Source organism: Rhinatrema bivittatum, chromosome 8 (assembly GCF_901001135.1).
Source record: "Rhinatrema bivittatum chromosome 8, aRhiBiv1.1, whole genome shotgun sequence".
Classification (NCBI taxonomy): domain Eukaryota; kingdom Metazoa; phylum Chordata; class Amphibia; order Gymnophiona; family Rhinatrematidae; genus Rhinatrema; species Rhinatrema bivittatum.
This window is the reverse complement of record NC_042622.1, coordinates 252,812,872-252,836,119: the sequence shown is the minus strand read 5'-3', so window position 1 is coordinate 252,836,119 and position 23,248 is coordinate 252,812,872. Positions and strand designations below refer to the sequence as shown.

At 47.9% G+C, this 23,248-nt stretch overlaps 1 protein-coding gene across 1 annotated transcript in view; it reads right to left on the bottom strand.

Moving 5' to 3' along the window:
- KDM4B (lysine demethylase 4B) overlaps positions 1 to 23,248 on the bottom strand; it is a 735,609-nt gene that overhangs the window by 495,557 nt on the left and 216,804 nt on the right. Inside the window, 4 exon segments of the mRNA XM_029614587.1 lie at positions 21,074 to 21,267; positions 21,446 to 21,516; positions 21,519 to 21,533; positions 21,536 to 21,558. Of these exon segments, the coding sequence (XP_029470447.1) occupies positions 21,074 to 21,267; positions 21,446 to 21,516; positions 21,519 to 21,533; positions 21,536 to 21,558 (303 nt within the window).

Sequence of the window (23,248 nt, the reverse complement as noted above, 5' to 3'; positions counted from 1 at the left end):
TAGCTCTTGGCTGGGGAAGGAAAGCTTTGTCGCTTAAAGTACCTATAGTGGCCCCTAAGAATTGCAACACTTGTGTGGAATGCAGATTTGACTTTTCGTAATTGACTAGTAGTCCTAATGAGTCCAAACATTGGATAGTTATAAGGAGATTGTTCTGTAGAATGGAGGGGCTCGGTGCTACTAGAAGCCAGTCATCAAGATAAGGAAATATTTGGATACCCTGATGATATAGATGAGCCACCGCTACTGCTAGGCATTTCGTAAAAACTCTGGGAGCCGAGAGGCCAAATGGAAGAACCTTGTACTGAAGTGACGATTCATTACCGTGAAGCAAAGGTACCGCCAGGAGGCCTTGTGCATCAGTATGTGGGAATACGCATCCTTGAGAACGATGGAACACATCCAGTCCCTGGGTTGTAAGAAAGGTAGGATAGGCTTGAGAGAAGTCATCTTGAACATTTCCGTCTTCAGGTGCTTGTTGAGTGCCCTGAGATCCAGGATAGGTCGGAATCCTCCTGATTTCTTTAGAATGAGAAAGTATGGGGAATAGAAACCGGCGTTGTGATGAGGTACCGGTAGTTCACGTATGCAGTGATGCTGCAGGAGGATGTTGATCTCCAGGCGTAAATATTGTGAATGCATATTTTGATATACATTCAGATACTCCTTCCCATCACAGAATCTCTGCAAAGAACTTGGGCACATTGGATTAATTGCCTACAATCCATCAACACTCTGCTATCCAGCCTGAACCTCATACTCAATTCAAACAAAACAGAAATCCTCATCATCATCGCCAGACGAAAACCATACTCTCATCAACTCCCAAAGCGCAACACAATTCACAAAGTTATCTATCAACCACTCCCCTTCCGTCAGAGACCTAGGGGTGCGTCTCGACAATAAATTCAACCTTAAATCCTTCATTATCAACACAACTAAAGAATGTTATTTCAAACCGCAAGTGCTAAAAAATCTGAAACCACTCCTCCACTTTAGTGACTTCAGTCTAGTAGTCCAATCTATAATTCTATCCAAGTTAGACTACTGCAACTCTTTACTGCTAGGTCTCCCACTCTTATCTACAAAACCCTTACAGATGGTGCAGAACGCTGCGGCGAGGTTACTCACCAACACAAATAAAAGAGCCCACATCACACCTATCCTTCACAGCCTTCACTGGCTTCCTATAAAAGCCAGAATTACCTTCAAGACACTATCAATGATTCACAAGGATATTATGGGCATCGCCCAACTAAATCTAAACTCGCAACTCCGCCCTCACACATCACAAAGACCTATCAGATACAACTACAAAGGCTCCTTATATGCTCCACCGATGAAAACTTCACTAACAAAACAAGCACTCTCCACAGCCGGGCCCACCCTCTGGAACTCATTACCGCCGGATCTACGCCAAGAGACTTGCCATCTAACTTTTAAGAAAAGCCTAAAAACATGGCTCTTCCGGCAAGCCTATCCAGAATCACAGGAACATTCTGACACCGGTCAAAGAGCAAAATAGTCCACCATAAGCTCCTCGACCGCCCATGATCTGGACAGCCCACCTGTATTGAAAACACTCTTCTGTTGATGCATTAGTTCTTCGAGCTCTTGCACTACTCATGTTTGCGCCCATCCACACATTTTTCTATTAACTGTGTATCCCAAGTTACACTACCCCTATTTAGCCATTCCCTATATTTATCCACGTTATTTTGACGAGTTACTGTTGTCTATGTAATATTTATTGATGTTCCTATGTTCAGAAACTCTGTTTATTGTAACGCCTTAACCGCGACAGTTTTGTTCTTTGGAAACCGACCTGATTTGATACTTGTATTGAGAAGGTCGGTATATAAAAATCCTAAATAAATAAATAAATCTTTTGGATGCTAAGTGTGGGGTGACCGGGAGGGTTTGGAAATTAAACACATAACCATTCTTTATGATGTTTAATACCCAGTTGTCGGTTGTTATGTTGGTCCAAGCAGATAAGAATTGAGTTAATCTGCCGCCGACTAAGAGAGGTAGTGGTGGTGTCTGATGCTCTAAAAACTTTGGGAAGGTTAAGGTTGGGACTGATCTTGAGGTGTCTTGGTTTGCCTCGGAGTTCTTTGACGTTGACGAGATGTTTGGGTTTGCGTCGTTTGAGGGCAAGAAGAATAATATGAAGGCCTGGAAGGCGGGTAAGGCCTAAAGGGGCGTCGTCAGTATTGTGGTCTTCTGTAGGTAGGATAGTAACCTCTGTAATACGAGAAAGGAGCTGGAGTCGTCAGAGATTGAACCTCTAGCTTTTGCTCCTTTAGTTGTGCTACTGTGTCTTTGAAGTGATCTCCAAATAAATTATCTGGCAGACATGGAAGATTTGCTAGTTTTTCTTGCACATCTTCCTGTATAAGACTTGCTTGAAGCCATGCTAGTCTTCTAGCGGCAATAGCATTTGCTGTAGACTTTGCTGACGTCTCAAAGCCTTCGTACACTGAACGTATGAGGAGACGCATTCCCTCTTCCATGTTATGGAATTCTTCCGGCAGTTGTTTGTCAGGCATTGCTTCTTGTAATTTTGGCTTTAGGGCTTGCAAACATTCAAATAAATATTGAGTGATCGCAAATTGATGTATTCTGGCATTAAGCATGCCAGACTGAAATGCCAGTTTTCCAAAGTCATCCATATATTAGAACATAAAAAATTGCCATGCTGGGTCAGACCATGGGACCATCAAGCCCAGCATCCTGTTTTCAACAGAGGCCAAACCAGGCAACAAGAACCTGGCAATTACCCAAACACTAAGAAGATCCCATGCTACTGATGCAATTAATAGCAGTAGCTATTCCCTAAGTAAACTTGATTTAATAGCCATTAATGGACTTCTCCTCCAAGAACTTATCCAAACCTTTTTTGAACCCAGCTACACTAACTGCACTAACCACATCCTCTGGCAATAAATTCCAGAGCTTTATTGTGCATTGAGTGAAAAAGAATTTTCTCCGATTAGTCTTAAATGTGCTACTTGCTAACTTCATGGAATGCCCCCTAGTCCTTCTATTATTCGAAAGTGTAAATAATATATTTATTATCGCGACCTGGAGGCGTGTTGGAATGAAGCCGTGATTTGTGTGCTTTTTGCATCGCAGATTCTACTACCACGGATGCATGTGGGAGTTGTAATTGAAAATAATAGGATGATTTGCGCATCCTGTATTTTAGCTCTGATTTTCTGGAGGTAGCTGGCCCTGTGAGGGGTGTTTCCCAGGCTCTTTTCATGAGGGTGTCAAGTACCTCATGAGAAGGTAAAGCTACTGGCTCAGATGGTGTTTCAAAAACTTTAAGTAGCCCTAGGACATCCGCCCTAGGGTCCGGTAGCTTCCTGGTTTTCTTATTAAGTGTTTTACCAACTTTCTCTAGGAACTTTGAATACGTTAAGTCCTCGGGAGGTGAAATTGGCTCTGGCTGGTCAGACGGGTATCCCGTAGAAAAACCAGGAGAAGATGTTAATGACGAAGCAACTGGTGGTGGTGGGGAAGGGGGGTTTGGTTCTGTCCCCGGAGGGGGGCTTCCCGAAGGTGACAGAGGTTCCTCCAATGGTAGTAGATTACCTGGTTGTTCCGCATCCTCCACTGAAGATAAAAATTTCACCAGAATCAGAGAAATCTAGGACATCGCTTGAGATGCTAGAGCTTGCTGAGGTTGTCTAGCTGGCGGGGTGTCCCCAGGGGCCAGTAGAGGGTGTTCAGCCGGTCTGTGTGTACCTTCCGAAGATTTGCGAGGTCCTTTAGGTAACGGTGTCTCCGATTCTGAGTGAAGAGATGGTGAAGAGGAGCCAGGAGGAGATGAACCTGGGTCGTCATCCACTATAAAACAGTGGAGAAGGTTCTCTTCTTTTCTTATGTCCTGACATGTTTTTTGGGTGGTCTCAGACTCTTATGAGTCGATGGAGTCAAGTCTGTATTCTTTTTGTGGCGCGCTGGCTCCATTATGCCTCCCATACTCTATTGTATATAGTACTTTATCTTCGTTCTCCCTCTCTTTTTTTCCTACTCCCAGTTAAGGCTTCCTTGTTATAATGTAACTTTATGCTCCTTTTTTTATTTATGCATTTTCATTTAAAGAACAATAATCGACTGCTGAAATACAGATTACAAATTACAAATAAATGTAAGGAATAAAATTAATAATCTAGTATTCACAGTACATATTCATATAACTTAAGGAAAATAACAACTCATGAAGTTATGTAAAGGAGCCATATACGAGGAAAACATGGGAAGTTCCTAGCACCCAATGAACAATTGAAATTCTAGAGAATGCTAACAGGTATATCTCCTAACTTAAGCTCAAGCTTCTACTACTGCAGTTTCCTGGGGGATGGAATCAAAAAATAATCGCAATTGTGATACCTCAAAAAATACTGTTTTTTGTTGTTGGATTTCTACCTCACACTTACAAGGGAACTTAACCAGCGTTTTCCCTCCTCTTCGTTCAACCTCTGATCTCAAACCCAGAAACTTTTTCCTTCTATCCTGAGTTTGCCTAGAGAGATCTGGGTATATCCAGACTCTACTACCATGAAAAGATTTTTCTCTATTTTTCAGGTATAACCTAAACACATTATCTCTATCAATTGCAAAGGAAAAAGATATATGCATCACTGCTCTAGTAGATATCACTGTATCAACATTAGACTCAATAATGTCAGTTAAATTCAATGATGTTTCTGGGTTAGGGTTCTGCTGTACATCTAATTTAGATTCTACATAATATAACTTTGAGAAGGCTGGAATAGATTGTTGAGGGATTTTTAATATCTCAACTAAATATTCTTTAACCATATCGTATGGAGAGATTAGATTATGTTTCGGGAAATTTATTATTCGTAAATTAAGATATTTAAATGAGTTTTCTAACATTTCCAATTTCTTATCATACAATATCTCTGCTCTAGTGAACTTCTGTTGCCACAATTCTAATTTATCAAATCTTTTCTCCATATTCTCAATTTGAGTTTTCATATTTAAATCAGAAGTCTCAACCACATGAAAACGCTGATTAAAGTCTAAAGTAATTTTTGTAAGGTTCAAAACAGCACTTTCCAGAGCCTTAATTGCATCCCATAATTTATCCAAGGCAATTGTAGCTGGTTGTTTTGGAAGCAAATGGGAAAGTTCCAGTTCTTTGGATTCCATTTCCCCTATAGCAGTAGACGCTCCTTCTCCATCTTCTATTGTGTTAAGTTGAAATTTTAAAAGTCTGCTGGGATCTGTAAAGGTGGAGGAGGAGTGCTTGGAGCACCAGGGCTCAAGGATTGTCTCGACCAGGGAGGGAGGTGTTTGCTCTAAACCATACCCTCCAGCGGCCCGTTCCACTGGTTGTAAACCTGTTGCCTGGGAGAAAAAGGCTGGTATCTGAGGTTGCAAGGCATCTGGTACAGGGGATGACGTCAACATCTCCCTGACCTTAGCCTTTCATTTAGTATGAGGCATTTAATTTAAACACAGTTATTCCTTAGATAAGCCGATTTCAACCCTTTCTCGCTACTTAATAGTACTTCATAAGTGGAGGCGGAGTAGGAAAAGTAATTTAGTTACTCACTATTTGAACTTTTCTTCTTTTCAGGAGATTGCAGGACAAAGCCGCACGCGCGGCTTCGGCGATGCGCCGGCAACGTGCCGCAGGGCGTCTGATCTTATGCGCCTCACTGGTCCCGCCTCCTAGCGTCAGACCCGGAAGTCCCACAGTCTCTCTCCGCAACAGGCAAATAGTTGAAAGAAATGGTCCCGATCAGAGAAGAAAGCAGGTAATGCCCTCGCAGTGACTCGTCCCACTCCACCTCACTTTATGCTCCTTTTAATATGTCTCTTGTTGATTGGTTGGTTATAGTTACTGCTTAGTTCGATGTAAACAGAGTTGATTTGATTTGTATCAAGAAAGTCGGTATATAAAAGCCTTTAATAAATAAATAAAATAAATTATGCATCGGTGCATCGATGTAGAGTGGCCATGCTTCGAGCCGAAGCATGCTTGACTTAGATGAGCCTGGAGCGATGCGTCATGCTGATGAGTCGATGCACCGGGTGTGTCAGGAGTGTCGATGTGGTTGCATCGATGCGCCGATTCTGATCGACGCACTTGATTGTTTCGGCGCCCTGTGTGCATTGCCGGCTCCAGTTATCTTTTTGACCGGTGCAGTCGACGCAGAGTGTCCCATCGATGCTGCTCGCGGCCACGCAGACTCCTTTGGCGCACGCTGCGGGCCTGGGGAGGATTTTGTTGACTCCTCCGAGGGGGCATAAGATCCTACCTCCTGTTTTTCTCAATTCTTTGATTTTTGCTGCCCTCTGACATTGTGCTCTGGGGAACATCCGACTGCAGTCAGCACAAGTACTTTGTCATGCTGAGGGCCCCAGACATGTATAGCAAAATAAATGTCTGTCTGTGACAGACATGATTTTTCCACAATTACAAAATTTAAAGCCTGGATGAGGCATTGTGACGAGACTTCGATGAATTTCTTGAAAAGTAGTTAAGCCTAACTACTGAGAAGGGTTTTAACCTTCAGAAAGTTTCTTTTTAAAAATCAAAACTTTTTTCTCTCAGAAAAAAAGCTCAAGGAGACCAAGAGCTCCACGTGCTGTCAGGCTCAACGGAAAAAACGGACTGAGGAGACTCTGACAGAGGGGAGGGGGGAGGTGCCATGCAGGCACACACCACTACAGCAAGACTTTAGAACTTTACTTTGAGAGCTCCCCACCTACAGGACGGGAGGACGTCCAGACAGCATGGCGAATTCAGTTGCTTATCTACGGGAAAACAAATATTTCAAAAACAGCTGATGAATAGATTATCCAATAATTGAAAACTTACATTTTTTTTAATGTATCTTTCAAAATATTATTATTGGTGTTTGGGAGACATTAAATAACACCCAATAAGTAAAACTAGCAAGGATAAAAAAAAAATATACACCCTGCTCTCCATATCTGGGAATCCTAAAGTGTTAAGGATTATTAGCAGGAGAGAGGGGGGTGCCACAACCTCTCTCTCACGCAAGCAGGCTCCCAATCTCTCTCACAGAGATGCGTACACACACACACAAAAGCAGGCTCCCAATCTCTCTCTTCCACAGGCACGTGAACACACACACAGACCAAAAAGTGGGCTCCCAATCTCTCTTTCGTAGGCATACATACAAGCAGGCTCCTGATCTCTCTCACACTATTGTACCTTTGTCATTCTTTGGCCCAACCCGGCCTGGACTCTAGCGGCAATCGACAGAGTCTCTCTTTTTATTTTGGCCCTGCTGGCTTGGGATCCGGCAGTGGCCACAGCATATCTCCATTTTCTTTTGGCCCCAGATCCAGTGGCGGCCGATAGTAAGTCTCATTTCATTTCTGCCCCGCTGGCTTGGGATCGTGGCTGCTTGCAGCATCTCTTTTGGCCCTGCCAGCCTGGGATCTGATGCGACCCCGCAGTGAGACTAGCTTTCTATTTCACCCCGCCCGCCCACAGGCCTCTCCTCTGTCAGAGCCTCATGGATTGGGAATCCAGTGGCAGCTGCAGTGAGTCTCTCTCTGTCTCTTGGCCCCACTGGACTGGGATCTGGCGGTGGCTGTCCCCAGGTTTCTTTTTTTTTTAAACTTTAGCTCACAGCCAGGTCTCTCTTTTGCTCCAGCAGTGGGCACAGATCTCTCCTATTTTGGTTGCCCAGCAGGATGGCTCTGCAGGCAGCTTAAGGCCCAGAGCATGGGGACACAGCACAGAAACCAACCAATGTAAAAGTCATCACGTGACCAACGTGATTAGCCACCAGGGCATGCCCAAAGCCTGGATTCCCAATCTGCCCAGGGGTGCTTATTGAGAAATATTTCTGGTAAGGACCAAAATTTGCTTGCTCATGGAAGTCATAAGTGTTACATTAGTCTATGAATGATCAGACCATGGAATTTGAGTAAAACAAGCAGAAATGGAGAAATTACTTACCTGATAATTTTGTTTCCTTAGTGTAGAAAGATGGACTCAGGACCAATGGATATAGTGTGCTCCTGATAGCAGTTGGAGACGGATCAGATTTCAATCTGACGTCAGCCTAGTACATATATCCCTGCAGGACGCCATGCTCTTCAGTATTCTCTTCGAAAAGCAATTGTGGATATATGTGTGACTGATTAACTTGATTAACTTGGTTAACTTGATTAACTTGAACTGGTTGATGTGGTTATAGCTGGAGAAACGCCAATGCACTCAACCGAGAAACGCCGACACCCGGTAGATATGGTGTCCTAATTAGAGAGAAGCTTGGCTTACCTGTGTTTGTCTTGCTCTCGGGGATTGTCCCCCTAGTTTCCGTGATTGTCGGCAGCTGTGGGCGGGATGCTGAGTCCATCTGTCTACACTAAGGAAAACAAAATTATCAGGTAAGTTAATTTCTCCATTTCCTAGCGTGTAGCAGATGGACTCATAACCAATAGGATGTACAAAAGCTACTCCTGAATCAGGCTGTCTGTGATCCACTTAGTACTGCCCTTGCAAATGCTTTGGCCTCCCGAGCCTGAACATCCAGGTGGTAATAAAACCTGGAGAAGGTGTGGATGGAGGACCATGTCGCCGCCCTGCAGATCTCGGCGAGTGGCAGCATCTTGGTTTCCACCTAGGACACTGCCTGGGCTCTAGTAGAATGGGCCTTGACTTTGTAAAGGCGGTGGCTTGCCTGCTTCTACGTAGGTCGCCTTGATGACTTTCTTTGATCCAGCGGGCTATGGTTGCTCGCGAGGCCGCTTCCCCTTGCTTCTTCCCGCTGTGAAGGACGAATAAGGATGGTCCGACTTTCGTACGGATTTCCAACTTTCCAGGTATCGGACTAGGAGTCTGCCGATGTTGAGATGGCCGTAGACTTCGGGCCTCTTCAGAATTCTTATGCTCATCTGGCAATGGTAGCGAGATGGTTTTGTTGAGATGGAAGTGAGAAACCACTTTGGGGAGGAACGATGGAACTGTGCGTAACTGGATGGTTCCCGGGGTGAGTGAGGAACGGTTCTCGGCAGGACAGTGCTTGTAGCTCGGATATACGAAAGGCTGAACAGACTGCCAGCAGGAAGGCTGTCTTCAATGTTAATAGTCGGAGAGACAGGCCGCGGAGAGGTCTGAAGGAGGTTCCTACTAGGAAATCTAGGACCAGGTTGAGGTTCCAAAGAGGCACGAGGAACCAAGAGCGACCACCTCAGTGACATGCCTTCTCTGGGAAACGGAGAACAAGGGACACCCCTTGCAGGGGTGGACAACCAGGAATCCATAAGAGTTACCCTGGAACCCAGTCAAATCTGCCCTTCCTGAAGGGACAGGAAAGCAAAGGGAATCAGGGCCTCCCAATCCTGAAAAACCTGTCAACTCTCCAGTTGAGACACAATCACTGATTACTGAGGTTCAGAGGTGACCAATCTGCCACTGGCAGCCACCCTCAGATGGGGAAGCCACCAAGGTAATCAATGAAAGGGTCCCAGCAAAAACAGTCAGATGACCGCTGCTGCCGACCCCGGCCTACAAGGAAATGTGATTCAAAGAATCAAGGATCTGGTTCAGTGATAAACCTAATCGCAAAAAGAGCCAGAAAATTCCCATGTTATACAAAATGTCACAAAAAAAAAAAAAGGGAAAGTTGAGATAAATTCACAACTGTGTGCCAAACCAATTGCATTCACTTTTTATATATTTTTTATTTTATTAATTATTTTATTTAAATCTAGAGAACTATAATATAGTTTATCAAGTACCGCATCAGCAAGCATGTCAGCGTGTCTCTGTGTGTGTTTAAGAGACCGCATCAACTTTCAGTGATAAACCTGCCAGGAACGGAGCCCTAGGGGCTTTTCCACGAAGGAGATTTGTGACTTGGAAGGTGGGTCGAAAGACATTCTCTTCTGAGGAAGGAGAAGACTCCTGACATTACCCTCCTGGTGTCTACTCCCCTTAAAGTTCGTTGAAACATAGAAATTGATGGCAGAAAAGGATCAAAGGTTCATCCAGTCTGTCCAGCAAGCTTAAAGCAGTCTCTGCCGTGCCATACAAGTCACACCCATACTTTTCAGTTTCCCCAAACTGTCAAAATCACAGCCCTTGTCGGTTGCCGAGTCCGATCCCCCTTTACCTCCTGCCATTGAGAAAGAGAGCAATGTTGGAGTTGCTTCAAGAGATTCAGACTTTTTGATTAAGGGTAGTAACAGCCACCTCAGCAAGTTACCCCTATGTTCTTAGAGGAGACGCCCACTTTTTGGGACCGCACAACGTGGCCACCACCGTGTCAGAATATCCTCTGGACTTCAGACAACCGCTTCTCAAAAGCCATGCTGCTAGACAAAAGCGTCCTACCTGGTCAAAACAAAACGGGTGCCTGTGTGAAGTAAGTTCGGCAGACCCGGAACCGCAAGGACCGTCCAGAGCCAGATGACGAGATCCGCAAACCATGGAGGTCTCAGCCACTCGGGAGCCACCAGAATCACCTGTGCCGGATGTAATCTATTTGACGAAGAGTCCAGCCTATGAGGAGGCCAAGGAGGAAACAAAGTAGCACATCCGTCGGCCAGGGAAGGACCAGCGCGTCCACGCCCTCTGCCCCCATGTCTATGCGCTGAGCAAAGAAGCATGGCGCCTTGGCATTTTTTTAATGTCGCCATCAGATCTATGGATGGTGTGCCCCACTGGGCACAGATGATCTGAAAGGCCTCGTCTGCGAGTTCCCACTCTCCAGGATCCAGACAATGATGACTGAGGAAATCCGCGTGAACATTGTCTACCCCGGCAATGTGAGAAGCCGCGAGGCTGAACAAGTTCTGCTCCGCCCATGTGATCAGCAAAACGAGCCTCCAACGCCACGGTTGACTCCTGGTTCCCCCCTGACTGTTGATGTAAACCACCGTGGTCGCATTGTCGGAGAGAACTCTGACTGACTTGCCGTGTGAGAAGCGGAAGAAACGCTTGCAGAGCCAATCTCACTGCCCTGGTCTCCATGCGATTAATGGACCAACGGGCCTCCTCCTGGACCATCGACCCGGAACAGATTTCTGATGACAAATTAGCTCCCCAACTGTACAGGACTGGCACCCAACGGAACGCCATGATGCAAGCTGTCCGGAAGTAGCCACCAATCCAGGCTGGACTAAGCAGCCTTTCGTCAGAGGTTAATTGAAGATGTGAAACTGCTCTGAGACTGGGTTCCAACAGGAGAGTAATGCTGACTGCAAAAGGCCGCATATGAGCGAAGGCCCACGATACCAATTCCAGGTCAAGGTCATAGATCCCAAGACTTGTAAGTAATCCCAGACCGTCGGGGATGGATTGGACAACACAACTTGCACCTGACCTTGTAGCTTGACCATAATGTTCCTCCATAGAGAAACTGTCCCCCGACGGATATCAAACAGGCTCCCAAAACTCCAAGGACTGGGAGGGTACTAGACGACTCTGGACACGTTGACCACCCAGGCGAGAGTCCTCAGCAATTGAAGTACCCGGACTATCGCTTCTTGGCAAAGGAATTCCAATTTTGCTCGAATCAGCCAATCGTCCAGATATGGATGTACCAAGAACCCATCCTTTCGGAGCTGTGCTGCCACCACCACCATAATCTTGGTGAATGTCCTGGGAGCCATAGCTAGCCCGAACGGCAGCACCTGGAACTGGTAATGACCCCCTAAGACGGAGAACCTCAGACACTGCTGATAATCGGACCGAATTCCGATGTGCAGGTATGCCTCCATGAGATCCAGGGATGCCAGAAATTCGCCCTGTCGAACAGACGCGATGACAGACCTTAATGTTTCCATTCGGAAGTGAGGGATTCGAAGGCATCTGTTGACCCGCTTGAGGTCAAGAATAGGACGAAAGGTGCCCTCTTTCTTGGGCACCACAAAATATATGGAGTAGTAACGGCCTCTTCGAAGTTCTGGTAGAGGCACTGGCACAATGGCACCTAGGTCGAGAAGCCGCCGGAGCATGTCCCTGGACCGCCTGGCATTTTAGGGCATGACCGCAGGGAGATACAAGAAACCGCTGGTGTGGTGTGCGTACAAAATCTAACGTGTAACCGTGTTTTATCACTGATAGTACCCACTGATCCGAAGTGATTTTGGTCTCACTCCTCGTAAAACAGAGACAATCTTCCCCCCACAATGGGAACAGAGGGATGGACTGGCCGCCCATCATTGTGAATGCTTTCCGCCTGTCGAGCCTGGTTGGAACCAGGTCTACCGAAACGCCTGCCCCCGAAAGGACTGGGTGTACGTCTGTTGTCTGCCTGACATTATGACGAAAAGATGAAACTGACTCTCGAGAAGTCCTAGGTCTCTGACCTCCTCGGAATTGAGACCGAGAACCAAAGGAACCCCTCGACTTTGGTCTGTCCTCTGCCAAATGATGAACCTTATTCTCGCCGAGCGACTGAATGAGGGTCTTCCAGCTCCTTACCAAAGAGTAGTTTGCCCTTAATGGCAAGATCCCAGTTGAGATTTGGAAGACACATCCGTGGCCCGGTTGCGCAACCACAAAAGACGTCGCGCTTACACCACGGTTCTGGCCGAGGGTGCGGAGAAGAAGATCATAAAACGCATCCGCACTGTATGCAATCACCGGCCTCAAGTCGCCCCGCCTGAAGAACTTCCTCTTGAGAAAGTGACTCGTTAGTCAGAAGCTGTTGAACCCAACAGAGGCCTGCCCTTAAGGAGAAATTGCTACATATCGCCGCCCGGATCCCCAGAGTGGAGCCTTCAAAAATCTTTTTGAGTTGAACCTCCAGCTTACGATCCTGAAGATCCTTAAGAGCCGTCCTCCAGTGACCAGAATGATGGTTTTCTTAGTAACCGACCGCTACTGCAGCATCCCCCTTAGGAATGCGCAAAAGCCTCTAAAGCCTCCTCGGGCAGAGATAGAGCTTATCCATCGCCTTCGCCACCTTAGGGCCCAAGTCTGGAGTGTCCCCACTCCTTAAAAGTAAGTCCATAGCCGAAAAAATAATGGAAAAGACAAAGGAGGACCCCGTAGGCCCAGCACCACCGGGTCCGCAGCTCCTAGGCGAGACTCTACCTGGGGAAGCTGAATTTATTTATTTATTTTATTTAGTATTTTTCTATACCGACCTTCATGGTTAAATACATATCAGGTCGGTTTACATCGAACAAGGGGATAGTAACAGAGAATACATATTTAAATAGTGGATAAACAGAAGAATCAAGTACATTCCAACAGGGATGGTAAAAACTTGGAAGCTTAAGCAGCTGGAAAGAAAGGCCTAATAAGGCATAAAGTTAAGTAAACATAAAGCATAAAAACCAACACAGTAACCTGGTTAGTGCTAGATTAAGTGGTTAGAAGAGACTTGTGCTTGTGGGAGTTAAGGATGTCAAAGTCCATAGGTCTTGGGAAGTGTTAATCATCTATGTGTGTCCGATGGATCTGGGAAGGCTTGTCGGAACAGCCAAGTCTTTGAGTTTTTTCTTGAATGTAAGTAGGCATGGTTCCAGCCTGAGGTCTGAAGGGATGTTGTTTCCACATGGCTGTTGTTCCACATGAATGCCGAGCTCCTTTAAAATAGCTGGGATGAGAGGGCTCAGCTCATCTCTGCAAAAGAGACTGACCACCTTTGGGTCATCTCTGTCCGTCCCATGGAACCCTTTCAGACCCTCTTGCATCGGATCTCCCTCCCCCTCAATCCCTTGCGGGGGTTGAGAAGGGAGCTCAGGGTCCGCCAGGTCCTCCGACTCTGTGGAGGAATCGGTATCCACCAAGGGAGTCTGCAAGGTGGAGGGTCTCTTCCCGAACGACGAACTCATGTCTCTGGCGGTCCGAGCCTTCTTCTGAGGCCCGTGCTGTGAGTCCAGGAGAAGAGGCCTCTTCTTGCCAGCCGTTTTAGCTTTAAAGGCCTTATGCTTCAGCAAAATAAAATCGGAGGAAAAAGAGGACTCTGATGACAAATCATCTGAGTCCCCGGCTGGGGCATCCCCCCGTACCCTGCCTTCCAACACCCACGGGATTCTCCACCTCAGGGACCGTCCGCTGTGGTGACAAACTCGGTGGGAGAACCTCCTCTCCGCTCACATTCTGCGCCGCTACGGCTGCAGCCCTGACCGGGGACAAAATGGCGCCTGCAGCTGAGGCCGCGGGTCCCAGGGGAGCTAAAATGGCGCCCGTTCCCAAGTTTCCCGGCAGATCCCCAAAAGCACTAGTGACAGTTTGGACCTGGAGGACGACCCTTCTTGGGGTTGCAGAGGCTCCCTCTCCCCCAGAAACATAAGAGGAACACAAATTTTCCAGAGACAATCGCGTCCGCATGGCGCCGCAGGCCCAACACGTGGCCCTTCGTGGCATCGCTGACAAAACAAAATGAACAACCCCCCCCCCCCCCCCCCCCCCCGAAAATGCAGCGAAACGGGCCAAAAATACCCCCACCACGGTCAGGAGGCCAGGGAGAGTCGAGCCACACCAAGAACTTCAAACTGCAAAAAATTCAAAAAATTTTATGTATTTATTTATTTAAAAACAAGTACCTGTCAGACGCCTCCGGGTCCTGAACCGGGCTCCCCGGTATTACTCTCAGTGGCTGCACAAGCTGGTAATTGGGTTCTCAACCCAGCACGTCAGCTGCCTCTGAAACCAGGGGGGGGATGGTCCCCTCAGGACCTCCCAACCCCCTGGGAGGCTAGAGACTCTGACCTGCAGGAATGCACTGTGATTCGTCTCTTGGTAAAACACTGCCTAAAAGAAAATTATTCCTTACCTTGTTAATTTTCGTTCCTGTAGTACCAAGGATCAGTCCAGATGGTGGGTTATGTCCCCCGTCCAGCAGATGGAGTCAGAACTAAAACTTCTAGGGGAGGTCCTATATAGTGTCCCCTCCCCTGCCTCAATCCTCAGTATCTAGACTAGCAAAGCCCAGAAGAGAAGAGACTACTCCAGAGGGATCAAGTGCGAAAACTGTGAAAAACACAATGGCTGAACAACCAGCCGCCAATAAAAAACTAGGAACCCACAACAGAACCATGAACTTGCAGACATAACTGTCAGCGAGAGGCAAAATTCTTAGAAGAACCCAAGAGAGACAGAAGACAGAGGCGTATCTGAAATGGACAAGGAAATCAGGGATGTCCCACCATAAGAAAACCCCCAGCATAGGGAGGGGGTCTGGACTGATCCTTGGTACTACAGGAACGAAAATTAGCAAGGTAAGGAATAATTTTCTTTTCCCTGTACGTACCAGGATCAGTCCAGATGGTGGGATGTACCAAAGCTTCCCAATCATGGGCGGGCCGAGGACAGCCCTGCGCGAATGACCTTGTCCCCAAAAGACCCGCCCGGAGGTGCCCGCACGTCCAAGCGATAATGTCTCGCAAAAGTGTGTAGCGATTTCCAAGTTGCCACCCTACATATTTCTTGGGCCGACACTGACGTGCTCTCCGCCCAGGAGGAAGCTTGAGCCCGGAGAGAATGAGCCTTGACAGCTAGTGGAGGGGGCTTACCCACTCCAATATACGCTGCTACGATCGCCCCCTTTAGCCAGTGAGCGATGGACTGCTTGGAGGCCATACAGTCTCTCCTTGGACCGGACCAAAGGACAAACAAGTGATCCGACAGACGGAAATCATTAGTGATCTCCAAATAGTGCATGAGACATCGTCGCACATCCAATTTGTGGAGATCCCCCGACTCAGCCGCCGGAAATGAGGGCAGTTCCACCGATTGGTTGAGGTGAAAGGCTGAGACTACCTTGGGCAGAAAGGATGGCACCGTGCGGAGAGAAACCCCATTCGCCGCAAGACTGAGGTATGGCTCCCGACAAGAGAGAGCCTGTAGCTCTGAGATCCGCCGCACCAAGCTGATCGCTACAAGGAAGACAGTCTTAAGCGTAACGTCCTTAACCGTAGCTGCGCGAAGTGGCTCAAAAGGAGGACCACAGAGTGCCCGGAGAACCAGTTCAAGTTCCACGACGGACAAAGAGAACGGATTGGAGGCTTCAGATGTCTCACTCCATTCACAAAATGGATGATATCCGGATGGGACGACAAGAAACTAGTAGTTCCCTCATGAAGGAAGGCCCCCAAAGCTGCCATCTGTACCCTGAGCGAGTTATAAGCCAGGCCCAGATCTAGGCCTGCCTGTAAAAAAGAGAGAATTTGAGTCGACTGGATCTCATGGGATACGCACCACTCCTCGAAGACCTTCCATACCCGAACATAAGTGACCGAGGTAGACGTCTTGCGCGCTCGTAAGAAAGTAGAAATAACAGATTCAGGATAACCGCGACGCCTCAACGTGCGCCTCTCAAAAGCCAAGCCGCAAGACAGAAGCGATCTGCCCCTTCGAAAAATATTGGTCCCTGGAGAAGGAGCCGCGGCAGATGACAGACGAAGCGGCCCTTCCACCTTCAGATGGATTAGATCTGCAAACCATGGGCGACGCGGCCATTCCGGCGCCACCAGAATTACTGACCCCGGATGCGTCTCCATTCGCCATATGACCTTTCCCACCAGAGGCCATGGTTGGAACACATACAGCAGGCCCTGGTGTGGCCACGGTAGGGCCAGCGCATCGACACCTTCTGCTCCGTGCTCCCTTCTGCGACTGAAGAAGCGGGGAGCCTTCGTGTTTCCGGCGGTTGCCATCAGGTCCATGCGAGGGATTCCCCAGCGCTTGACTATCAGCCCCATGGCTTCCTCCGACAGTTCCCACTCTCCGGGATCCAGGCGTTGTCGACTGAGAAAATCCGCCTGTACGTTGTCTATGCCCACGATGTGGGACGCCGCTAAGCGCTCTAGGTGGAGCTCCGCCCATTCCATCAGACTGTCGGTCTCCAATGACACGAGATGGCTTCTCGTGCCCCCCTGCTGATTGATGTAGGCTACCATGGTCGCACTGTCGAACAGAACTCTGACCGCCCGGTGTACCAGGGAGAGGAACCCCCGAAGGGCTAGGCGAACCGCCCTGTTCTCTAGTCGGTTGATGGGTCAACTCGATTGTTCCGCCGACCATCGGCCCTGGATCGAACTGTGCCGACAGACCGCTCCCCAACCGGACAGACTGGCATCCGTGGTCACTATTACCCAATCTGGAGCCTCCAGGGATACCGCCCGGGCGAGCCGCTGAGGGTCCAACCACCAGTGGAGATTGTGTAACGTCGACTGTGGGATCGGCAGGACCGCCTGGTATTCTCGTGACGCTGGCTTCCACCTGGAGAGTAACGACCTCTGAAGAGGCCGCAGGTGAGCGAAGGCCCACGGGACCAGATCTATGGTGGATGCCATGGTGCCCAAGACCTGCAGATAGTCCCACGGCGTGGGACTTGAGTCTCATGAAGGCGCGGATCTGCTCGCGAAGCGCCTGTGCCCTTTCTGAGCTCAGGGACGTGTCGAAATGGGCTCCCAGGAAGTCCAAGGACTGAGATGGCACAAGCTTGCTCTTTGCAAAATTGACGATCCACCCCAGAGATTGAAGTAAGGGAATCACCCTTTCCACAGCTTGAAGACCCTGCTCTCTGGATTTCGCCTGGATGAGCCAATCGTCCAGGTAGGGATGGACCAGCATACCTTCTCTGCAAAGAGCCGCTGCCACGACTACCATGACCTTGGTAAAGACCCGAGGAGCAGTGGCTAGGCCGAAGGGTAAGGCCCGGAACTGAAAATGCTGTCCCAGGATCTTGAACCGTAGGTAGCGCTGGTGAGCCTGGTGGATCGGGATGTGAAGGTACGCTTCCGTAAGATCCAGCGAAGCCAAGAATTCCCCTGGGTGCACTGCCGCCAATACGGAGCGAAGTGTTTCCATGCGGAACAGAGGGACCCTGAGAGACTTGTTGACGGTCTTGAGGTCCAGGATTGGCCGAACAGTCCCTTCTTTCTTGGGCACCACGAAATAAATGGAATAATGACCTCGGCCGAGCTCGGAGGCCGCGACCGGTGTTATCGCTCCCAAGGAAAGGAGCCGGTCCAGAGTCTGTCGGATGGCCTGCTGTTTGAGCCTGGACCCGCACGGGGAAAACAGGAATCTGTCTCGTGGAATGCGTACAAAGTCCAAGACGTAGCCGTGTCTTAGGATATCTAGGACCCACTGATTCGATGTGATTTGGACCCACTCCTCGTAAAAGAGAGCAAGCTGACCCCCAGGTGGGGGGGTCGGCTCGTGGGTCCATTTTGGCATCATTGGGAGGATTTAGGAGCGGAGCCCGATCCTTGTCCGTCCTTGCCCTGACGTCGCCCCCGAAAGGATCGGCTCCAGGTGTGGGAACGAGAGGATGGTGCCCTAGGCGGTGGCTGCCTAGAGGGGCGAGGTCTGCATTGATTCCGATACCTGTTTCTAGCGGAGTTGAAGGATCTGGAAGACCGAGGGCGAACCTCCGGTAGCTTATGGACCGCATTCTCATTAAGAGATTTGATAATCTGATCCAGATCTTCTCCAAAAAGATACCTGCCCTTAAAGGGAAGGGAACCCAAACGAGTCTTGGAGGAGGCGTCCACCGAACAGTTTCTCAGCCACAGGAGACGACGAGCCGATACCGCCGCCACCATAGAGCGAGCTAAGACCCACAGGAAGTCGTATAGGGCATCAGCACCATAGGCAACGACAGCCTCCAGCCTGTCCGCCTGCTGTGTCTCCGCCTCCGGCAGCGACTGGGAAGTAAGCAGTTGTTGGATCCAACAAAGCCCCGCACCCTGCGCGAGCAAACTGAAAATTGCCGCCCGCATTCCCAATGCTGAGACTTCGAAGATCCGTTTCAGGTATACCTCCAGCTTCCGGTCCTGAACGTCCTTCAAAGCCGTACCCCCTCCCCCCGTGACGGGGATGGTGGTATGTTTGGTGACCGCTGAGACGGCGGAATCCACGGCAGGGACCTTTAACAACTCCAGGAAGTCGGCCGGGAGAGGATACAATTACTCCCTGACCCTGCTGACCCTAAGGTTGGATTCAGGAGTATCCCATTCTCTGGAAATGAGCTGTAGTATGTTGTGATGAGTTGGAAAAGCCCTTAGCCAACGGCCGAAGGCCCGCCAAGAGAGGATCCCCCTTCTTGACCTTCGGGTCGGGCTCCACCGGATTGGGGGGGGGGGGTGTGTGGTCAATGTCCATCTCTTGTAGAATATGGGGAATGAGGTCATCCAATTCCCCAGCCTGAAAAATGCAGAGAACCCGCGGATCGTCGCCCTGCAACTGAGACGCCAGGAGGGAATCCTCCCCCTCCGGGTCCAAGGGGACGTCCCCTCCTGAGACGGAATGCGGAGCCGACTGACTCCCCGGGGGATCTCGAGAGGGCCCCGGCCCTTCATCGAACAGAGGGACCCCAGCCTGAGGGGCCTTGACTCCTGAAATGGTGTCCAAACGAGCCAACTTTGGGGGAGGAGGGCCCCCAGTCACCCAGTCACAAATTCGGGCGAAAAAGCCGGAAACCCTGAAGATCCCGGTCCCCGGTGACCTCCCCAGGTGTCCCCTGGCCTCCGATGTCACCCCCGAGGCTGTAGCTGGAAGCATGGCCCCGATCGAGTCTCCTGCCTCCTCCTCAGAGAGTCCGGTGTCTGAATCATGAAACAAAATGGCCGTCGTTCCCGCGCTCAGCAGCGGCGATCGAAGGCGAGGGCTGCCTGAGGTTTTTCCCCCCACCGACCCTGAGGTACCTTCAGGGAATTCCCCGTCCCGAAGGCTGGCGGCCCCGGGGAATGAATCGTCGCGGGGCCGCGGGTCGGGAGTCCACTCGCCCCACAAGGGAGGGGGGGGGAAAAAGGGAGCCCGGCAGAAACGCGTCTGAGGGGGAGGTGATCGGCACCACCGATAATGCACCCCAAGGACCGCTCACAGCCGGCTGAGCGATCTCCTGGTAAGCTGCAAAGAAAAAAACCACACTTACCCACAATATGAAGGAGCAAGAGAGAAAGTAAGAGACAGAACACTTAAAAAAAAAAAAAAAAACAGCCTGTCAGCAGTCACCCGGCATACAGGGAGGAAGGTCCTCACTGTGCAGCCGGCTACCAAATAAAATTTGTCTAGGAGGAAATTAAAAACCCCTAGAAATTGATCTACTTTCCCTTTTCTTTATTCTTTTTTTTTTTCTTTTACTTGATCCCCCTGAAAAGAAAAAGGCCTAGGAAAAACCTAAGCTAAAAGTGCTGGGGAACACCGTGTCCCCTGCTCACATCTGCTGGAGTCAGAACAATACTGAGGATTGAGGCAGGGGGAGGGGAACACTATATAGGATCTCCCCTAGAAGTTTTAGTTCTGACTCCATCTGCTGGACGGGGGACATAACCCACAGTCTGGACTGATCCTGGTACGTACAGGGAAGTCTTTTTCTTTTTTTTTCAAACACTGACCTAAAAATTCCTAATAGGCCCTAACACAGACTGTAGGTTTGCACCCTCTCCACCTGCTGGAGACAGAAGAACGCTGCCAGACTGTAGGTGGCACCCTCCTGGATAAGGTGGCGTTTGTTGGTAAACTTCTGTCTCCATCTGCTAGAGGGGGGAGGGGCATAACCCAGGAGTCTGGACTGATCCGGGTACGTACAGGGAACAGCCTGTTCCAGGATACAGTATCTGCAGTTTCGTCCTGGCATTTAAGCTATGCTGTTTTATGTCTATAAAGGCACTGGGATCCTGACCAGAAGTCCTTTCTCGAACTTTTCCCTCCATTCTTATGTTTTGGATGACATAAAACCTACAAAGAAAAGCAACTTCCCACACATCACTGAACCACCCATCACCATTCCTACTACTCATCACTGGAAATGAATCTCAAAAAACAATTCTACTATCTTCATCACACTTGGAGCCCTTCTCTCCCCTGACTTGTTCAGAACCTCCTTGATGGCTATTTCAAGGGTATTCAAGTAATATTTATGGATCTTTCAACAAGAACAATGTTTTGAAGAAGGCTAATGTTAACCCTTTATAAGCATGCAAAGATACCCATTGTATCCGCTAGTCTCCTTGGCTAATCTGAACAAAAGAAACATCATGCCATCCACTGTTACTGCAGGATGGCTGAAGGTACAGTGCTAGTCTGCAGTCTTTGCGCAGCTCAAGTTGAGGCTCTAGAACACTATGCACTCACCAGGATTTGGGTTCCCCAAAGTGCAGGTAATTGATGCTATACAGATCCATGTCCTCCGTGTGCCAGGCAAATGTAGTCTTCCACATGCCGAAGTACAGGTAAGGGGTATTTACCCCTTCAATGATGATCCCGCACTCATGTTCCACCATGTCCAGGAGAGTATTCAGATTTCCAATGTTCCACAGATTCACGTCCTATGCAAGGGAAAGAGAAAAAAAAAGCCCAGTTCCTTTTATCAACAGAACCAAGCAGTTACTGCTCCACTCCTCCAAAATGATATCCGGCTCCTGCATTCACAGTGTCATAGGAATATCATGTGATCTCATAAATGCACATGTGCGGTGAAAGGCACAGGAAGGGTTAAACACTTACAGAGTCGTACAATGAGCCGCTGATGTCTGCTCCATAAATTGGAGACACAAATGTCAGATTCTTCCAATATTACGTTCCAGGTCCTCAAATCTTGGTGGCGTGGAGTACAATACCTGGCAAGAAAGCAACATAATTCTCTCAAATCTTGTTTAAAAGCAAAGAGACAAAAAAAGGGCAATTAGTGAATGCCAAGCAAGTGCCCAAAACATTCAGAATAATGCAAAAACATGATGGAGAAATGATATTTCACGATCTGATTACTGTGTTATACTGATATGATCATCATTTTGACAGCTGTACAGTACAGCCAGTCTGAGGAGGGCAGTAGAAGGGTTTGCATGTTTCCTGAGCTGGGTTGACTATGGACTCCAGACAGCAGCAGATGGGGGTCTTTCTACAACTCATCTTGAAGACAGCAGCAATATGCTTGAAATGAAGGCTGGAATGACACCACCTCCACCTAGTGGTCAATATTCAAAAGTCATCCCATTCTTTTCCAATTACAAAAACCTTACCCAGAACCAGAATAGCATGTTGTCAATGGGCCTTACCTTTCAAATTAATTCCATAATTATTAGTAGTTGCCAGCAATTACTTCAACAGATTATTTGTTTCCCCACAGGCACAATATAGAACAAACAAACATTTACTAAAGAAAATGTTTAGACTTTTCAAAGTGTTTTTACCCATAAGCAGAAAGTTTAAATGCATGATAAAGATGTCAGCCAATCAGATGCCAAACTCCATTCATATTCATTTTGCATACATTAACATCACAAGTGAATGTTGAAAGCGGCCAGGGGCAGGGTTCTTGCATGCTCATCTACCTAAGGACCAGTATCTTACAAGCAGTCATTCTCTGCAGCTGGCAGCTATGATATATCCTTAATAGTTGTGAACAGAGAACTGGGAAGACTTGGTCTTTTTCTGCTATTATCTATTATTTTTGCTCTTTTGCTCTATTAGACTGCATGTCTCACAAAGAAATTTACGTTTGGCAAATAAGAGCTTACTGTCTTTACCCTCTGTACACTCTGCGCACTTGAACCAAGTGAGGGAGAGCACACATCGGTTTACATTCAGGTACTGTAGGTGTTTCCCTATCCCCAGAGGGCTTACAATCTAAGATTTGTACCTGAGGCAATGGAGGGTAAAGTTGACTTGCCCAAGGTCACAAGGAGCGACAGCGGGACTTGAACCCTGGTCTCCTGGTTCGTAGCCCACTGCTCTAACCACTAGGCTATTCCTCCTCCCTTTATTATTGGCAGGACCTAAAACTGGAATACGCTACCAACTACTTTAAGACTGGAGATCAATTTTAAAAAGTTTAAGCGTGATCTAAAAACTTGGCTTTTCAGTGATGCATACAGCTTTAGCTTACTGTGCTTTATGCTCCTATTCTATTTTTTATGCTTTTTACTGTTTTAGCCTTCTCTGATTGTTTCTAATGATATTTTATTTTCTTTTTACCTTTGCTTTCTTTTTTTAGTTTATTATTAGGCCCGTTCTTCATGTTTTATTAAAGATATTAGTATTTTATAACTATTTATCTCTTGAATTTTTTTACTGTTGATTTCATGGTATTTATTTTTTATGAATTTCTAGGCCACACTTTTTATAGATACTTTTATTTCCATTTCTAATTGTTTTGATTTTACAAGACTGTTATGATTGTATTTGTCTTAGTATCTTTGATTGTTCTTATTTCTTCTTTTATTATGTTGTAAACCGTTATGATGGCTTGTCTTAGTGACGGTATATAAAACCTAATAAATAAATAAATAAAACCTGTGCAAGTTCTGT